Genomic DNA, 20,882 nt, shown 5'->3' on the forward strand with positions numbered 1-20,882 from the left:
TCTATTGGAATGGCCGCAGCCATGGACCCCAGAGCCTGGAGAAGTTACCTTGCTGACACCTTCTTCTGACAGAGTATCACATGCACTCGCAATCTTAACCTCTGAAACTTGTGAGCTGGCAGAGATACCAGGCAGGATCGTGTATCTAAAGCTGCCCCTATAAAATTCCAGCTGTTGGGTAGGTTCTAAGTTGGATTTCTCCCAGTGTACAGTGATGCCTAGGGACTCCGCTAATGAAAGGGTGCATCGGCGGGCCATAGTCAGAAGACACTTGGTGGGGGCAAAGAGGAGCCAATCATCTAAATAATGAAACACCTGGAATCCTTGAAGTCTTAAATGAGCTGTCACCACTGCTAGACATTTTGTGAACACTCTGGGGGCCATCGAGAGACCGAATGTCAGGGCTCGGAACTGTTAATGATTGGCTCCTAGCTGGAAGCAAAGGAGACTCCTGGAGCATTTGTTCATTTTGATGTGGTAATACGCATCCCGGAGGTCTATCGAACATATCCAAACATCCTCCCTTAAAAAATGGGAGAATGGATTGAATGACCATGTGGAACTTGATTTATATAAGCGATTTGTTTAAATGGCCGAGATCCGGAATGGGTCTCCAGTCCCCGGTCTTTTTTGGCACTAAAAGAGAATCTTGAATAAAACCCATATCTGCATTGGTCTGGGGGGGACTGGTTGGATGACTCTTTTTTTGACATAGCTTTCTTATCCCCTGAAGCCGCTTCTTCACTTTGATTGGGTGCAACATCGGGAAGGTTTTTTGTAGGTTTTGGATGGGAGGTTAGAGGGATGTAGTAGCCTCTGGAGATTATTCTCTGCACCCATCAATCATTTTTAATAGAGCACCAGGTAGTTTGGTGCAGAGAAAAACGAGTCCCGACTGCTTCCAGAGGAAAGCAATCGGGCAATGCTTCAGGAGCATTGATAAGACTGCCCAGAGAAGGAATTCCTGCAGTCTTGGTTTTGGGGACCCCCTCTGCCCCTAAAGGGACATCTTCCACCATTGGAACCCCTCTGCCTCTGGGGGAATCCTCGCCACATGCATTATAGAAAGGACCCTTGGATTTCTTGTGCCAGATTTTCCCACTCCTCTGGTTCCTGGAAAAAGAACGTTGAGGTTTGGAAAAATGTAGGCCAATGGCAGAGTCTTTCCATCTTACTCGCACCTGGCCAGCATATCCTTCACTTTGGAACTAAATAAGGAAGATGGTTCAATAGGGGGCATTCAAAAAGGAGGACTTGAAGGAGTTTGCAAGGTCACAGATGCACATCCAGGCATGACGCCTCATGACTATGCCTGCACCCGTAGCTCTAGCCGCCCCTTCGGTTGCGTGAGAGAGCAGCCTCATGGACGAATTGGAAATAGATTCAAGGGTGACAAGTTGAGAGGCAACCTTGTCCTGTACCTCGTCAGAAACTTGATCCGTGAGGGATCCAGAAAGTTTGGCAATCAGATCTCTTTGCAGCCTCGTGAAGTGTGCCAGGTAGTTCAGGGAACGGACAGCAAAGGTCGCTGAAGCAAAGACTCACTTCCCCAACCTGTCTAAAGCCCGGGACTCCCTGTTGGGTGATGAACAGCAGGACTTTCTTGCACTAGATCCCTTTTAGTGTCCGCCACCACCATAGCGTCAACTGGCAAACCTCTGGACCAGTGTGGATGTTCTTCCGGGGGGGGGGGGGAATCTTATCAGGTTTCTGAGGAATGGCCTCAATAGAGTCAGGGTTCTGCCAGGCACACTGCATGATGAGCTGGATTAACTCGTTGGCAGGTGGGGTCACCCAAGAGGTACAAGGTTGGGAGCGAAAAGCCTGCAGAAACAGACTCCGAGGAAGGGTTGGAGGGCTTCCAGCCACCCCTCTGTTTTAATATTTCCAGGATATCTCTGAAGGAGCCATCATCCGGGGGTGACAGTGGGGACCCCTCCCCATCATTATAGCCTATGTCTTCTGTCAAAGACTCTTCAGCAGAGTCTATGTGCTTCCTCTTGCATGCCTTCTTCTGAGGAGGTTCTTCAGTGGGAATATATGAGGAAGACTTGGAAGGATGGGTACCCCGAACTAGGGTTTCCTGAGGCTTCTCCTCCCAGTGTCTTGGGGAGGTGGCTCATGGTAGCTGTAGCTCAGAGGGAGCAGTGTGAAGTTCCGACATTGGAGGAGTGCTTCCCGAAGCAAGCACTCTCTTCATCACCCGAAAAGCAGGCCCACCAAAAGAGGAGTGGGATCCCGGAACTGAGAAGGACAAGCTTGGAACCGGGGTCACATCTTCCTCCTTCGGACCAACTCCCAGGGATGGTGCCTCAAGCAGGATCAGGGCAGGCATTCTGAACCGGTAAAACACTCAGAACTGTGCCCTGGACCAAAGACTCCACCCCCCCCCAAACATGAATCTGAGGAGGGACGGTTCCGTCGGAACCGAAAACCAAAGGGGTGACCTCGAAGCCTCAGTGACAGTCACTGTCGGTATCGAGGAATGGGATTCCACAAAGGACATCGGAGCAATGGGCTTCAGAACAGACGGGTCCAAAGGAGGAATATATGGAGGAGTCCTAGGAGATATAGACCCAAGTTCCAGAGGGGGGTGAATCTTTGGAACATGTGGTATCCTTCTGGCTGTCAAAAGCTGATCCAACAGGCGCACCACATCAAGTTCGGATAGACTTCTGGTGGACCTCGTGGACACTCCTGAAGGGGGAGTCAGGTCAATCCAAAAAGGGGCTGTACATTTGACCCAGGAACGGATCCAAGGAGGGGGTGTATCGGGTGCGTGGTGTCTGAGCTAGTGGCACCAAAGTCTCTAATTTGGAGACAGGTAACAAAGGAATCAGTGGAGTAGTAAAAGGGCTCGGTGCCGAAGAGGCGCTCAGAGTCCATGTCATCAGTTCCAAAGAAAAGGCAGGGGTCGGAACTGTTTTCGATGTAGTCAAAGGCAAAGTCGGTGCCGTAGCTGTAGTCAAAGGCAAGGTCGGTGCCATAGCTGTAGTGGAAGGCAAGGTGGGTGCTGTAGCTGGGGGGGGGGGGGGGTCGGTGCTGAAGGTGGCGCCGACGGCGAGAATCTGGTAATGTCCATGGCTTGAGTCACAGTAGTAATCGGAGCAGAGCTCAGAACAGTAGTAGTCGGAGCTGAAGTAGCGTTTGTGTGTCTTACTTCTATCACCAACCAGTGAAGAGGGATCAGAATTGGGATGTTTCTTGTCCTTTATTTATTGAAGGGGTTGAGACTTCCGACACAGAAAGGGCCTCTGAGAAAGGAGAAGCAAGAAAGCCTTTCAAAATCAATTTATTCATTCTTTCATTCAGCGTCCGGTGACAAACTTTGGCAAAAATTTGACAAGGGGGTTTAACAGAGAGATGAGAAACCCCCAGACAATAAACACAGTCATCATGAGAGTCGCTGTTTGGGAGTTTACCATTGCAAGATGTGCAATGTTTAAACCCCAAAGTCCCTTTTTCATCAAACATTTCCACAAACATGCTATCACAAGTTAACTAGAATATCAAACATCTACAAAGGCACGAAAAGGGAAGAAGATACCAACGATGGTAAAAGAATTACCCAATGGATACAGCTAGTTAGGAAAGTTACAATAACTGTAAATGAGTGAAATAGAAGGGAAACAGATTTAAAAAGAATGACTAAATAAGAGATGTACATCCAAAAATACAGAACATGTCAAGAAAAATACCACTTAACTTGAGAGCTTGGTGAAATGCTGCTATATGGCTATGTGGCAAATGAGATCTGAGGTAACAGGGAGAAGGGCATTGTGGGTAGCAGCTTAGCTCGAGAGTTTTTTGTGTATGCGAGCTTAGTATTAGGCCGACACGTTTCCGAGGGGCTCGGAACCGAACCCATCAGTGATGAATGGAAAGAAGATTAACATCAGATTAATATTTTCACTTCAAAGTTAGACAAAATTATTACATTTAAACAAAAAATCTGATCTATTGGTTTCAATTAACGAATGATGAAAAACTGCATTCTGTTGATTATATCATAAGCAAGTATGATTTAAGCAAAGATATGTGGTTGGGTGTAATATGTAGAAGGTAAAATTAAGTTAATACAACCAAGAGTAAGAGATCTTATCCCAAAATTAAGTGAACTTTTAATACTATTAATACAACAAAACATACTGGGAGAGGGTCTCTTATCCAAATTATATAGACTGGTGAGGAAAGAAACAAAAAGTTGCAATGACAATTATTGGATTACTGTCATTAATAACAGACCTCCAGATGAAGAGGATAAAAATCATTTTAATATCTTCCAAACAGACTTCTTCTCTTAGATGGAAACTTTTTACTTCAAAGTTCTTGCACAGATCTTTCTCCACAACTCATAAAATTACATTAATGTTTAAAAAGAAGCACGTTTGTTGGAGATGTAAACAGGAGCTTAAAGCAGATTGGCAACACATGTTCTTTGACTGTGTTGCGTTATACTTAACACCTTATTGGAATAACAAACTTTTTTACAGGCTTTATTTGGGAACAATTTTCTTTTATCCAAGTCATTAATTCTTTTTAATATCCCCATACTCCTGTTTCTGTTAAAAGAATGCAATACAGTCTTTCATGGTCCATTTTATCATTTGCAAGGAAAAGTTATAACCAAGAAATGGAGGAATAAAGATACTCCTCCTTTCAAAGGATTCACAAATATTGCAACCGAAGTATGGCATCTGGAAATTATCACCATTAAATCAAGATGTACCAGAATCACCTCCTACTGTAATACGTGGACAAATTTCAAGGAACTGCTTGATAAAAATAGCTATACTCATATTAATTATAATGTATAGGATTTTTTGAGAATCTTCATTATTAGAAGACACTTTTGGAAATAGTTGTTCTTGCCTGTTCTTGTTCATATTTTTTTTTGTGCTCACAAATTTCTAAATACAATTATTGTCGCGATCAATCTGTTTAGTTGTGTGTGTGTGTGTGTGTGTGTGTGTGTGTGTGTGTATGCATATATATATATATATATATATATATATATATATATATATATATATATATATATATACACACACACACACATACATACACACACACACACATACAATATACATACACAATATTTGGTAACATAATACATACTTCTATTAGCTATGGTCATCAATCTAGTCTTCTCTTGCGATCTCACTTTTTATGGTATAGTACAGCTTTATAAAACTATACAAAGTATTTACTTTCAGGATAAATTGCATTTCCAAGTACTTAATTGATAAAACCCATAAATTATGTGTTACTAACAAATTAGTACTTCAGTTTAACACAGACTGTACTTCTATACTAGACTGCACCAGATGCTATAAACACTGAAACTGCATGTAGCAAAATGTGTAAATCTTTTTTTTACACTACTGGAGTTCACAATAATCTACGAATGAACAAATTAAAAGATCAATTGCTCTTACAAGAAGGTCTGTACAAAGGAGTGGCACTTACTTTCTTGCCATATCTAGGCCAGCTTTCATGACCAGATCAAACCTCAATGACTGCACAACTTTTTCAAGATCCTTGTAATCTTTAGGCAAATTAGGATCTTCCTCCAACTCATCCTCATAGTCACTTTTCTCTGAATCATCATCATCTTCCTCATCCTTTACTTGTAAGCTCTTCTTACCACCTTTCTGAGAACTTTTACTGCTTTTGAGCCGGAAAGGAAAGTATGAAATCTTTCCAAGGGATAGCAAAAATGTCTCACAGTATTTCAAGGGAAAGTGAATGTTCAGATGTCTGCAGTCTATAGTAGTCCAGTTAGAATGATGACAGGCTGGTGTAAAGTTCTTGATTTTACACAGTTCATGACACTGATGATTTTCATAGCACACTGTGCGCACACTGAACTGTCTAAGCACTCTGATGGATGCTCTGAAACAGCTCATGGCCCCAACCTGTAAATAAAATCATGCTATTACAAGCAAGACCTAATAATATTAAACAAAATACTATTATAAATGTCACATAATCAAACAGTACCGTAGGTTACAAGTATCATTAGTGTTGTCACAGCATTTCCATGGAAAGATAACTGAGAAAGTTAAGATCACAGTTCTCCTTACTTTATAACCCATACAGTTTTGGACAGACTTTCAATTTATATACATAAAATATTCTGAAAAACCTTACTGGTTTCTCAAGGAACTTCTATAATGGCTGCACACCAAACAGAGCAGCAGGTTGACTAAAACTCTCCCAGTTTGAAAACTGAGAATTTGCATGGGAAATAAGTAAAAGTTATTGATTTGGGTACAGTTCTGTTTTTGACTAGTAATTACATTGTTAAGATACCACCATAGAAGAAATTTGGAAAAAGGTAGGTGGAAAATCAGTCAGAACAGATGAAAAAGCTCTAGCTGGGATGAACTTTGCAGCTTTTCAGCAAAAAGTAGTTCATGTTTTAGCTTTAGTTCAAGAGATGGCTTCCAGAATTTAAGAGGGAAAAATAAATGCATTCAGAGGTAAGCATCTACTGAGATGAGCTGATAAAACTGCAAAAATCAGAAGAAATAAAAGGAAAGGCTGTCTGGAAGTGAAACTTCTGAAGAACTGTCTAAATATTAAGAGTTAGAAGAGAGAGTACACAGATACAACCTGAGATTTTTTACTACACTAGAAAAACATTAGAACAGACCCAAATAATTTTATAGAAGTACAGATGGGGAACTGATTTGCTGTTCCATAGTAGGCTCTATTAACTGAGAGGGCATTTTTGTGTGTATGCTCCAAATCTTACCACATGAAAGCAGCTCTCTGTTTCCCGCACCCTTAGTTCCTTTATCAGTTTCCTCCAGTAAATTCCAGCCCCCTCTTTCTCTATACCCCTAATTGCAGTCATTCCTATCATCCCTATCGGCAGAGCCTCCTTCTTACATTCCCATGCCGGCTTAGTTATTAGAATATTTTCTGCTACTTTGAGAATATTCTGTATGACTGTCATTCTACTTAAGAATCTGCATCCAAAATTCCACCATCTCCTCCTTTCCTGAAATTTTCCCCTGCTTCAACAACATCCCTTTCCACTTTGAAATGTTGCTTTCTACTTGTGTTATGTGTTAAGCCTTAAATGTGTAGATCTAAAATATCCCCTCAAATCAGGTAATCCTAAACCACTTTGTTTTAATGGCACTTGACTCTTGCCCTCTTCTCCTTCCAGATAAAATCCTTCAACTCTTTATTATTATCCACATCTCAGCTAGTTGATAAAAATAATCCTGAAAAAGAGTATAAAACTATAGGATTTAAACACATTTTTACTGCTCATGTCTTGGTATCATAGCCATAGAAAATGGCAACCAGTTTCTCAATTTTGTATAATTTTTTTGTTTAGTCTCTTCCCCATAGATTTGGCTACCATAACAGAATCCTTTTTAACATATGCTCCTAAATACTTAATTTTATCACGTACCCATAAATATGAGTATTACTGAACCAATTAATGTGTGGGTACATACTATTTGTTTTATCTTCATTAATTTTATATCCCAGAAAAACTTGAAACATTCCACAACACTGAGATGTACTTTTTCTGGTTTTATCGGGTACAAATTATCATCAGCAAATAAAACCATTTTTTTCTTGATTACTATGCAAACTGTATTCTTGAATTTCTGGGTCTCTTGTTATTTTCTTTTCTTTACTGATTGTTCTAAATATAACCCAAATAACAAAGGGGAAATAAGACACCATGCCTGGTTCCTCTGTTCAGACGCAACTTATCAGAAAGGAACCCTCCCAATTTGATCGTACTAATTAACCTTATTATTGCATCAGGAAATGCAAATGCTTCCACTGCACTACTCATAAAATCTCAGTTTACTCCATCAGATACCTTCTCTGCATCAAGACCCACCACCAAGAGCAGCATTTTCTTACATTCTGCTTCCCTCTGGATCTTCATCGTTTTATTAATGTTGTCAAACATTTGGATCCCTTCCACAAAACCACACTGATCCATATTTATCAATTTTGGCAACCCCCTGCCATTCCTTTAGCCATTGCAGACAAACACTTTAATCATGATTTAAAACTGAAATGGGCCTATACTAATCTGGATCTGATGGGTCTTTATACCACCTTTAGGTATTACAGCCACCACAGCTATCTTCCAGGATGTTGGTGCTTTCCCTTACTTTTAAAATACTGTTAACAAAAACCTTCCAGATCCATCACTTTCTTCCCTTCTAGCATCCAACCTTCCACCAGAATGCCATGTACTCCTGGTGACTTTCCAGTTGATTGGTTAAACATTACTGTTTTTATCTTATCTCCTCCTACCTTAACTGTTAATTCTCGAGCTTCATGTACCTCTAACCTTAACATTTTGTGCTTTTACTTGATTTCCACATTACTCTGCTTTGTACACATTTTTATAAAATTTCTGAAACATCTCCAATACCTCTATAGGATCTCCGATTACTTTTCTTGTTATTGGCACCCCAAGTCTGGCAACAACTCTTTCTACTTTCTGTTGCCAAAGTTGTTGCTCTAAAAGTTTTTGTGCTCTGGAGTTATCAAAAAAAGCAGTTGCTTAATCTTTCTAAACTCATGCATATTATCCAGGTGCTCCCATATGTTCTCTTTAGCACTCTGCAGTTGTGCCTCTTCTTGTTCTGTGATATTCCCCTTATTCTGCAATACTATAAACCTTGTCAACCCCTCTAGCCACCTCCGTTTTTCTTTTATTTCTACCCTATTTTTAAACTCCACTTTTACTTTATTACATTCACTAGTTGAAGAACTTTCGGTCTTCCTTAATAACTCCCGAATAATTTCCAATATCCATTCCTTAAGTTTCTCTCAACAGACAGGTGGGGAACCCCAATGTCTCATTTTTATTTCACTACCCTTCATTTTTATCTTTGTTATTATTGTCTAATTATCTGAAATAGTTACTGGGTGTGTGTCATGCTGTCTAGTCTACCCCAGTTATTGTACCTTGGGGAATAATATGAAAATTCCTTTGTTATATTTTCCCTTCTAGGCCCTCCCCAGAAACATCCTCACTGTTGCAAATCAAATTCCATTCCCACCTATAAGTAATATTCCCTGCTAAAAGATGATCACTTCTCCCAAAATTATTTTAAGCTCTATAATAGCAGTTTTAGGTACAATAGAAAGAGTATAATCCTCCTCCCGTGCCAGTAGCCCCTTGCTAATGCAAATCTACCATCATCATCTCTTTTCCTCTTTCATCACTATTAAAGCTCCTCTAGCAATTATTATAGGTACTCCCCTTTTCCTTTGTACCCAATACTCTGCTGAATATCCATCCTGAAATTCTTTATCAAATTCATAAGCTCAGTTCTTTCCAAATGGGTCTCCTGTAGCATTGCTATTTGCACTCTGCATTTCTTAATATAACTCAATACTCTTTCCGTTTTTGTCTATACCTATGAGACCATTCACATTCCAAGATAATATGGAAAGTGTCACCATTATAAGAGGCTATTATTCCCACCCATTATATATGTCAGCTTTTCTAGATGTCTATTTCTGGAATTGTAATACATGTACCTACTAATGTTTGTTACATTGATCCTTTATACAGATGTTTCTTGTCCTCTCCATCTCATGGGTATTCCAGATTTTATAAGACGTTTTAATAAAAAACCTCAAGAAAAAAAAACACACACATCCCTACACCCCCATAACATATTAACTAAATGCAAACATGCAAAACTATGTGCATCTTCAAATAATGAAGTTTGGCCCTTCTAATAGTAACAATTGTCCCAAATAGCTGCACACACACATGCATTATCTGAGCTGAAGTTAATGTTATCCATACTAAGGTGCACATTACTGCCCAATAACTGCTTACATTAATTGCTCTTTATTTCCCTCCTAGATGTGAAAACAACCTGCATACTTTCACAAAACATCAAGTTTTAGCTTCAAAGAAACTAGTGCTCTGTTTATTGCCCTATAATCAGCTAGTCTCCATGGAAACTTAAAATGAATGTAACCCTCAGATGAAGGCTTCTAAAGTCATGCTGAACATCTATTGTTAAAGGAAAACTTATTACATTTATTATTTACTTGTTTCCACTTAAAACTTATTACATTTAGCCAAGGGTCTAAATTCAGGGATTAAAAAATGACTTCAGAATTTTTTTAGAGGATTAATGTCAGCTGGATACAGCAGCTTCAATCTCATGCCTGCCTCTAGGCATTCACTGATTGCTGGAATAAATTTGCTTCTCTTCTGCCTGGTGTACAGTGAATAATCATTTTCCACAAACAGCCCTTCTCTATCGTTTTCCCTTTCTGCCAGTTTTGTCAGTATCCACTCTTGCTGCTAGTAGGATTGCATCTTTACTAATACAGGTTTTTGCTGCTTTCTCACTTAACTCTTCTTGCCTTTGACCCCTCCAAGATAAATTTCCTCAACTCTTATTCTCCATAACTTCACCTCTGGTTGAGATAAGCTGATCCTTCCAATAGAACAAGGTGGTTAAGGATTACCTGATTTGAAAGGATGTTTTAGAGCTGTACGATTAAGGTATGCAAACTTCTGTATATTTGCTTTAACTATGTAGCTTTAAAGTACCCCTTAAAATCAAATAACCCTAAACCACTTTATTCTATGGGGACAATCAACTTATCCAAATTAACTCATTCCCCCTTCCCCTCCAAAATATATTCTTTCAATTGCTTGTTGTCATCCATGGCTTCTGTTCTGTTTGATAAAACTATATCTGATCTAGGACTTCCAAGATGGCAGCATACTGACCAGTAGCTTAACTTCAGCTCTCCCATTATGGAAAAAAAAACTGAGAGATAAGGGCCAGGAGCTCTGTCAATTTTAGTTAATTCAGTTACTGGTTAGTAAATACACTGCCTGGTTGCCAGCAAAGAAGAAACATAAGAAAACCTGAAAGCATGAACTGCTTTTTGCTGAACAGCTCCAGCATTATTCCCAGTCAGTGTTTTCTTTTCACCTTTACTAGTCAATTTCTTTCAGATTCTCTAAATGTCTTCTTTGCTGGCATGCAAACAGTATAGTTACTAGACAGTAAATGAATTTTACTCAAGCTAGCAGAATTAGTTCCTCTTATTTCTCAGTTTCTTTTTTTCACACCGGGAGAGCTTAAATTAAGCAGTTGATCACTGTGCACCCATCTTGAAAGTCCCCCTGACTTATTAAATTGTTTAATTATTTCACTCTCCACCATTTGCAGACAAATAATCTTGGCGTTAATATCCATCTCTGAAATCTGGTTAAAAGAATGTTGAACAGTGAAAAGATGGATTCATAAAAGCTTCAATTTAAAGAAATACAGAAAGCTTTGATGATCAAGAATATGTAGCATTATCATCATCTATGCAGGACAGTAAAGATTGTTTGCTCCTGATACTTACCCAGGCAGCCCGAAACCAATTTTCCCAAGCAGAATTTTTAGACTTAATGAAAGGAAGATGAGTGGTGGTGGTGGTGAGAACATCAACAAGTGAAATAAGAATTTACATGGAACTAGCCAGAAGAATATTACCAATTTGGAACCAAAAGCATTCTTCAGCAATGGAGCAACAACTTGTAAACACCTTAACTAGACTTAAAACGATACAAGCATCACTGAAATGATTTAAGTCAAAATTGGGGCATTGTTATAAAATTGTGATCCTACATCCACAGTTACAGAATTAGTTCTTTGCCACACAAGGCATGAATCTACTAGGTGCACATTATATTACAAATTACATGGAACTGTAAAGAATTACTTAAGTTCACATAAGTGCTTAGATCTCAAGTTAAAAAGTTGTGTAGAATGAAAACTGGATGTAGTAAATAAAAAAAGGAAATCATTTACAATTTAGATTATAAGCTATGACAAACAACTACATCTCAAAGTCAAGAAACAGTGGGTTAATAAGAAATAAAGACCACCACTGAAAAGTACAATATCACACACACACACACACACACACACACACACACACACACACACACACACACACACACACACACACACACACACACAAGAATATGAAAGGACAAAAGTTATTTGAAGTAAAAATTTAAGAAGACGGTAAGCAAGATGGGAAATCTTTCTTCTCTTCTGTATGTTAATAGCTCCAAGTCAGAAAAAAAAGAAATTATGTCTTACCATAACGTTCTGAGTTGTTGATCTTCCAGTCATCACTGATGGGTTCGGTTCCGAACCCTCGGAACCAAGTCGGCCTTATACCAAAGCTTGTGTGCACCAAAAACTCTCGAGCTAAGCTGCTACCCACAGTGCCCTTTGCTCAGTTGCCTCAGATCGAGTCTGCATGCAACATATAGAAGAAGAAATAAGTTAGAGGCCATCGTTGTGCAGAAACACTAATACACCACAAAGACCCAGAAGATTTGCCAGGAAGCTTAGGAGGGGGACGGTGGGAGGGTGTGAGGACTGGAAGAAGATCAACAACTCAGATGGAATGTTATGGTAAAACATAACTTCTTTAAATGAAGTTGTTAATCTTCTTCCTATTCATCACTGCTGGGACCCCAGCTATCTGGAGAACCTGGGCAGCCCTTATGGAAGAACATTCCTGAGAACCATTGACCCAAAGGCCGCTCTTCCCCTGGAGATCAGCTCCAATTTGTAATGCTTGATAAGTGTGGGGCTTAGCCCAAATGGCAGCTGCACAAATGTCATCCATGGAGGCCCTAGAGTGGAAGGCAACAGATTCTATAATAGCCCTAGTTGAGTGAGCTGTGATTTGGCCAGGATTAGACCCCTCTGTAAGTGAATATGTGAAGGCAATGCTTTCCCTCATCCATTTAGACAAAGTAACTTATGATACTGTGCCTCCCATTCTAGGACCCGCAAAGGAAATGAAAAGCTGGTCTGACTTGCAAAAGGATTTAGTTCTGTCCAGATAGAAACATAATTGTCTATTATGAACATCCAAGGAATGTAGGCAGTATTCTCTCTTGTTAGAGTAATTTGGGAAGAACACAGGGAGCTCAACCTGGACTGGTTAATCGAAAAATCAGAAACCACTTTGGGGAGAAAGGATGGGTTAGTACGAAGTGAAACTCTGTCCTTATGAAAGATCAGATAAGGGCTCTTTATACATAATGCTTGTAATTCAGAAATTCTTCTGGTTGAAGTTATAGCCACCAGAAATAAGGATTTCCATGACAGGAATTTTAGATCACGTCACAGCCGGCTCAAAAGGGGGCAGAGAAAGAGACTGCAGAACCCAGAACAGATTCCATGCCTCCACTGACTGTCTGATGGGAAGCCTGCTGTGGAAAATACCCTTGAGGAAGGTCCTGCAAAGGCGAAAGGAAATAAGTGGCACTCCATCTGACCTGTTATGGAAGTTGGAAACAGCTGCTAGATGGACTCGAATGGTGGAAGCTGAGGCCCCATTGTCAAACAGTTCAGCCAGATAATGAAGAATAGTGGCTACGGGGGCTGAAAACGGGTCTATTTTCTGATTATGTGACCAAATAGAGAATCTTTTCCATTTGTCCCTATAAAGTTTCCTGGTAGATGGTTTATGACAGGTCAAGAAAAAATAACGTATGGGTGAAGAGAGGGTTTCTTGCCTGGCAACTAATGAAAGTGGAGAAACCAAGCTGTCAGCTTGTGAGTGGACAGATTCGGGGGAGTCAGCCCTTGTGGGTGAGATAAGAGGTCCTGACGAGTGTCTAATGTCCAAGGAGGTTGTAACAGATGAGGTCGAAGGAAGGGAAACCACACTTGACGAGGCCAGAATGGGGCAAGGAGGATCACTCTGCTTCTCAACTGAATAACTTTCCTTAGAATAAGGGGGATCAGAGGAATTGGAGGATAAGCATAAAGGAGACCTGTGGGCCAATCGCGAGTCAAAGCGTGTCTCGGTGACTCCCCGAGAGGGGGAAAGAGGGCAAAGTAGCTGCTGCATTTTGTGTTTGAGGGAGAGGCGAAAAGGTCGCAGCATGGCTGGCCCCAACGGCTGAAAATTTCTGCCGCCACACAATGGTTGAGGGACCACTTGTGAGGATGAAGAATGCATCTGCTCAACCTGTCTGCAATCACGTTGGAGCTCCCCAGGATATGCGTTGCGATCAGAAAGCGGTTGGAAGCTATTGCCCACTGCCTGATTCTCATGGCTTCGCGACATAGGGGGTAGGATTTGGTCCCTCCCTGTTTATGTACAAGACCATGGACATGTTGTCCAACTGGACAGCAATCGTTCCGGATGGAAGGAGTGGATGAAAAGCTTGCAATGCCAATAGCAGCACTCTTAACTCCAGAACACCGATATGCAAGTTGACATCTACATCGGACCACGTGCCTTGGACCGACTTTTCCTAGAATTGGCCCCCCACCCCATCAGGGAAGCATCCGTGTTCACCATCTGGGCTGGGGAGACTGGAAGAGGTGACACCAAAGACTTTCATCCGTACTCATCCACCAGAGGAGATCTAGTTTGCAAGTGTTGGTGATGAGAATCTGTGAGCTCAGGGGGTGAAGACTGGGTATCCACTGGGCCTGAAGGAGCCATTGTAGTAATCTCATGTGTAGTCTGGCTAAGGGAATTATAGGGATGGCTGCAGCCATAAATCCCATGGCTTGGAGAGCTTCCATTGCAGGCACCTTTCTTCGACAGAGTATCACTTGAACTTGTGCCCTAAGTCTCTGAAGCCTGTGGAGAGGAAGTGAGATCAGGCTTGACTGGGTGTTGAATATTGCCCCTAGGAATTCCAGTTGTTGTGAGGGTTGAAGGTTGGATTTCTCCTAATGTTGATGGCCTAGTGACTCCGCTAGAGCCAGGGTGTAGCGGAGGGCCCTGACCAGAAGACGCTTGGTGGGGGTGGAGAGGAGCCAGTTGTCTAGGTACTGAAACATCTGGAATCCCTGAAGTTTCAGATCAGCTGTTACCACTGCGAGGCATTTCGTGAACACTCTGGGGGCCATCGAGAGACCGAAAGGCAGGACTATGAATTGGTAGTGATTGGCTCTCAACCAGAAGCGAATGAGGCTCCTGGAGCGCTTGTCCATCTTGATATGGTAATACGCATCCTGGAGATCTAATGAGCACATCCACACACCCTCCCGCAGAAAGGAGAGGATCTTTTGAATCGTGACCATGCAGAATTTGGTCTGAACTACCTATTTGTTTAGTTGGCCGAGATCCAGAATGGGCCTCCAGTCCCCTGTTTTCTTTGACACCAAAAGAATCTTGAGGAGAACCCTGATCAGCACTGATCTGGGTAACCTGTCGGATGGCTCATTTTTTACATAGCTTTTGTATTTCACAAGCTGCCGCCTCCCTTTGACTGGGTGGAACATCTGGAAGGGATTTCGGAGGTCTTGGATAAGCTATTAGGGGAATATGGTAGCTTCTGGTAAGGATTCTCTGCATCCACTGATAGTTTGTAATGGAGAGCCAGGCAGCTTGGTGCAGAGAAAAACGCGCCTCGACTGCTTCCAGAGGAAAGCAATCAGGCAGCGCCTCAGGAGCATTGATTTGGTCTACCAGAGAAAGAATCTCTGGAGACCTGGTTCCGGGGACCCTCACTGCCCCGAAAGGGACGTCTTCCATTATTGGAATCGCCTCTGGAGGAGTCCTCACCACGTGCGTCTCGGAAAGACCTTGAGACTTCTTGTCCCACATCTTCCTGCTCCTCTGATTCCTGGAGAAGGAATGCTGAGGTTTGGAAAAGTGTAGGCCAATGGCAGACGAGGTGTTCCCATCTTGCTCGCACCTGGCTAATGTGTCCTTGACCTTAGCACCGAACAGAGCGGATGGCTTGATAGGGGAATTCAGAAAGGAAGACTTTAAGGAGTCCGCGAGGTCATAAATGCGCATCCATGCATCTCATGACTACACCTGCACCTGCAGCTCTAGCTGCTCCTTCGGTTGTGTGTGACAGCAACCTCATGGATGAATTAGATGCAGATTCTAGGGTGGCAAGTTGAGAAGCAACTTTATCTCGTGCTCCATCCGATACTTGGCCCGTGAGAGTTCTGGAGAGTTCAGAGATAAGATCTCTCTGGAGCCTCGTAAAATGTACCAAAAAGTTCAGAGACCTAACTGCAAAGATCGCTGATGCAAAGACTTGCTTCCCTAACCTGTCCACTGCCCGGGACTCTCTGTTGGGTCGGGGAACAGCAGGACTCTCTTCTGCAAGGTCCTTTTTCGTGGCTGCCGCCATCACCATAGCATCTACTGGCAAACCTCCAGACCAATGGGGTTGATCCTCTGGAGGGAAGAGTACCTTGTCTGATCTCCTGGGATGGCCTCAACAGAGTCAGGGTTCTTCCATGCCTGTTGCACGATGAGAGTTTAACCAACTCATCGGCAGGGAGGGGTCACCCAAGAAGTAGAGGGCCAAGAGCGAAAGGCCTGCAGGAATACGGATTCCTCCGAGGAAGGGTTGGAGGACTGCCAGTCACCCCTTCTGTTTCAAGATTTCCATGAGGACTCAGACGGAGACATCGTCAGGGGGTGACCGTGGGGACCCTTCCCCATCATCATAGTCCACATCTTCCATGAGGGATTCCTCTCGGGAGTTCACGCGCTTCCTCTTATACACCTGTTTCCAAGGGGGTTCTTCAGTGGGAGCATCCGAAAAAGACTCAGAAAGGGAAATACCCTGGGTAGGGTTTTCCTGGGCCTTGTGCTCTTGGAGTCCTGGGGGGGTGGCCTATGACAGCTGCGGCTCAGAAGGAACTGGGAGAATAACCAACGGAGGAGGATTGCTAGAAGCAAGCACATTCTCCATCACCCGTAAAGTGGGCCCGCCCGAAGAGGAGTGGGAGCCTGGAACCAAAGAAGACAAAATTGGAACCGGGGTCACACTCCGCTCCAGACGGTCTGCCCCCAGGGACGGAGCCTCAAGCAGACTCTGAGCGGTAGTCACCTTCAGATCCGAAGTCGGGACCGACAATACTGTCGGAAACGAGAACGGAACCGGAGGTTCCACCCCCTCAAGCATGAGATTGAGGAAGGGTTGGTTTGGACAGAACTGACAAACAAAGGGGTCTCGGGGTCTCAGACAGTGTCATTGTGTCAAGGAAGGGAGTCCTCTAAAAAAAGTTGGATAAATGTGCCTTGGAACCAAAGGATCCAAGGAATGAGAGTAAGTAGGGGTTGCTGGAATAATAGACCCAAAGCCTGGAGTGGGATAGGGTCTAAGCGGATTTGAAATTCCCCTGGCGGTCAGCAGCTGGTCAAAAAGGCGCACCACATCCAATTCAGAAAGGTTCCTGGTGGATCTCACCGATGCCCCCTGAGGGGGAATCAGGACGGTCCAAAAAGGGGCTGCAGGCTTGTCCAGCAAACGGGTCCACAGTCGATGAGTATCGGGTCCGTGGTGCATCACAGAACGGCACCGATTCCAATTTCGAAACCGGCAACAACAGTATGGTTGGAGCCGTGAAAGGGCTCGGAGCTGAGGTTACAACAGGGGTGGATGACAAAAACGGTTCCGAAATAGATGTCGGAACCGATATCGGAGCAGAAATGGGCGATGTCTGTGCTGAGACAGAAACAGATAAGCTGACTGGAACCGAGGCAGTAGACAGCACCGTAGTCATTGGTGCCGGGGTAGGCCGTCAACGAGATGACCTCGGTAAGCTTCGCTGGAGTCAAGCTCGGAGCCGATGCAGTATTCCGAACCGAGGAGGCAGAACGGTGCTCTGAGGACTTATGGGCCTTGTATTTATGACTTTTACCTCTATCACCAGCTGGTGAAGAGGGGTCCAAGCGAGGATGTTTCCTGTCCACAGGAGGGGATGAAACCTCCGTCGCAGAAATAGCCTCCGAAAAAGGCGAAGCAAGTAGGCCCTTCAAAATCAGTTTGTTACGACGTTCATTCAGCATCTGCTGACTGAAGCTAGCACAAATATCACACAGGGGTTTCGCCGACAAATGCGGAACCCCCAAACAGTACACACACTCTTCACGGAGGTCACTATTCGGCAGTTTACCACTGCAAGAAGAGTAGTGTTTAAATCCCGTAGTTCCCTTCTTTTCAGACATCCCAGAACACACACTTACGCAAAAGGGAAAGAGTGAGGAAAGTGGAGGAAATGAAGAAGAAAGAGAGGAAATACCAACAATGGTAACAAGATACCACAACGGTAGAAAGTTAGAAAATACCAACAATGGTAAGAAAGAGATACCTGTGTGTAGAGCTGAAACAATATAGATATCAAGAAAAGACTACAAACATGAAAAAAAAACTTTTACAAAAACTTGTAAATGTATCAAAAAAATCACTTCGCTGGAGAGCTCGGTAAAACACTGCTATATGGCTGTGCGGCAAACGAGATCGGAGGTAACTGAGCAAAGGGCATTGTGGGTAGCAGCTTAGCTCGAGAGTTTTTGGTGCACGCAAGCTTGGTATAAGGCCGGCTCAGAACCGAACCCATCAGTGATGAATAGGAAAAAGATTAACAACTTCAGATCTTACACTAGGTACTGAATAAAATGTTTTATGTATGTGGGTGTGTCTTACACTGGAGCAAAGTACTAGGAGAATTTCCAGTAACAGGCCCTTGTCATGGATGTGACATTTGAAACAGACATCAATAATGCCCAGTGTCATTAACCTGGATGTCAGCTTCTCCAACATAACTCATCGAGTCATCTTGTATTCCTCCACTCTTTCCTGACCTTATTTTACTCTCGCTGAGCTGCTCTCCAGGTGTCATATCAGAACTAACAAGAAAAGTGTCAAGGAACACAAGAAATCCTGCACACCTCTTTGCAGGGTAAGAATTCAAAAGCAGTGTTACAAGTGGTAAAGGGAGGTGAGTAGATATGACTCTACTGCAATATATGGTCTTAAAGATCAAGACTTTTGTGAGTCTCCTGTAGTTGATTAACACACTATGTCAAGTAGCAACTCTCCTCCCACAGGAGGGCACAACAATGACGAGAAAGAGCACATATGTCAAATATGCTGACATCCTGAAAATATACTTTTGTCAAATGTACATATCATATACACTTGGTGAAAAGGTCAACTTGTGCATATTAGACCAGAAAGCAATCTCATACATATCCTTTATGGAAATACTAAGTAGAAAGACCAGTGATATGGTCACAGTCTTGGAAGAATGAGCATTCACTACCTAGATAAAGACCTAGTATGGCTGTAGGAATGTATAATATTCAAAGTTATTGAACTAGGCCTTCTCTCAGTTGCAAATTCATTTTAATTGTACATAATTGTAGCACTTACTGAACTGCAGAACTGGCTGCTTAGCATAATTCTATCCATTGCTTTACTGGTCAAAATGACATTTAAGCTGCTTCCTTTATTGTCCTCTGCCGGCACATGGACTACAAACTTATTCCTTTCATTACACACAGAAATCACAGAATCAAGAAGTCCTTATTCTTCAAAAAATACATCTGGGATACACTTTAGTGAAAATAACAGCAATGTTTTTTCCTATTACAAGGAACCAACTAACTCCATAAATCACAAATGAAAATAATTTTGTTTCTTTCAAAGCAAAGCTATTGGAACACAATTTTTGTTTGCAAAAGTCACCATTAACAAAGAAAACTGTTCAGAGCTTATAGATACACATATACAGAGAATATGTTAGCAAAAGGATTTTCTGTCAATATCTAAGTTATTTCCCATCAACATAGGTTTATTTATGCACCTGTAGTACTGTTTATTAATTATAATTCACTGATGCCTCAAATTCACAAGCGAACACCGTAGACAATTTGTCTGTAGTTGTACATTACTACTAATTTTATTTACCTTTGTATTTCACATTTATGATTTTTTAATATGTCCTTTACTTTTCTATCTGTGCTACATGGCCTGGGTCATGGATGAAGAAAGTTCAGGGACAAATGCACTCAGCTAGCAAACAAATAAGCAGGCAGAAAGACAGACAATCGGACAAACACAGGATCACTTTATAAGTTACTTTTCTTGAACTAGATGTTAAAATCTGTCTTGAGATTTTAGGTTCATAGGCAAGTACTAGGCTATCTGCCCAAGGGCATTTATAAGCCTAGCCAGAATGTGTTAGCTTTCCCCACCCCATTAGATTAGTTCCCTGTGCCACTGTCCAGCAGAGCCATTAGTTCCCTGTGCCACTGTCCAGCAGAGCCACTGCAGTGATCCCCGGGGTAATTTTTCTGTTTCCCATCCACAAGTCAAGGTTTCTCTTGAAGAGTGTTAGTGAGGGGCTCTGCCTGATATATATATTGGAATCCTGTTCCAAAGCATGCTGTCTCTGGGACAGGAATCTATCCCTCCAGCATGTCCTATTTATCGTTGTGGTGAGGTTTATATCTCTAGAGCGTGTGGCTCTCAGGGATTTGTGTCTTTTTAGGTGGAGCATGTCCATCAATTCTGGGTTGGACATGGCCTTGTATGGCAGGCAGAGATCACCTCTGAGTAAGAGGTATGCAACCGAGTACAGCTGGAGTTTCTTGAGTTGGGCTGCATAGGGCATCTCTTTGAGACCAGTAATCCTCTTGGTGAGGTACTTTTGTGATCTTTCCAGCTGTTGCAGGTGTCTTGTAAGGTACATCCCAAATGGGGCATTGTATTCTATGACTGGTCTAATGAGTGATGAGTAGAGGCACAATAACCTCTTTTGTTCTAGATGCGAACCCTTTTGTTTTTTTCTAAAGGGGATAACTATGCACTTTTTGGCATTAGTTTGAGGCTATGATTTTGACACCAGGTATCCGTCTCAGTGAGATCCCTCTGGAGGGTGTCTGTATCAGCCGGGGAATCAATTATGGCCCTTAGTTTGTAGTCGTCTGCGAACTTGTCAGCCATAATCATCCTATGCTTGCCTGTACCTCTGAAAAGTATATACCGAACAGGAGGGGTCCTAGGACTGCTACTTGTAACCGGTTTAGAGTTGGACATAGAGCCTGCAACT

The 20,882-nt window shown here is 42.4% G+C and overlaps 1 protein-coding gene across 2 annotated transcripts in view; it reads right to left on the reverse strand.

Moving 5' to 3' along the window:
* Positions 1-20,882, reverse strand: part of MTRES1 (mitochondrial transcription rescue factor 1) — a 295,464-nt gene that overhangs the window by 208,785 nt on the left and 65,797 nt on the right. For both annotated transcript variants that reach the window (XM_044065487.1, XM_044065495.1), the window contains exon 2: positions 5,470-5,918. In XM_044065487.1, coding sequence (XP_043921422.1) covers positions 5,470-5,918 — 449 coding nt within the window. The remainder of the gene's footprint in view (positions 1-5,469; positions 5,919-20,882) is intronic.

This window comes from Protopterus annectens, chromosome 1.part0 (genome assembly GCF_019279795.1).
Source record: "Protopterus annectens isolate FY-2018-M chromosome 1.part0, PAN1.0, whole genome shotgun sequence".
Lineage (NCBI taxonomy): Eukaryota > Metazoa > Chordata > Ceratodontiformes > Protopteridae > Protopterus > Protopterus annectens.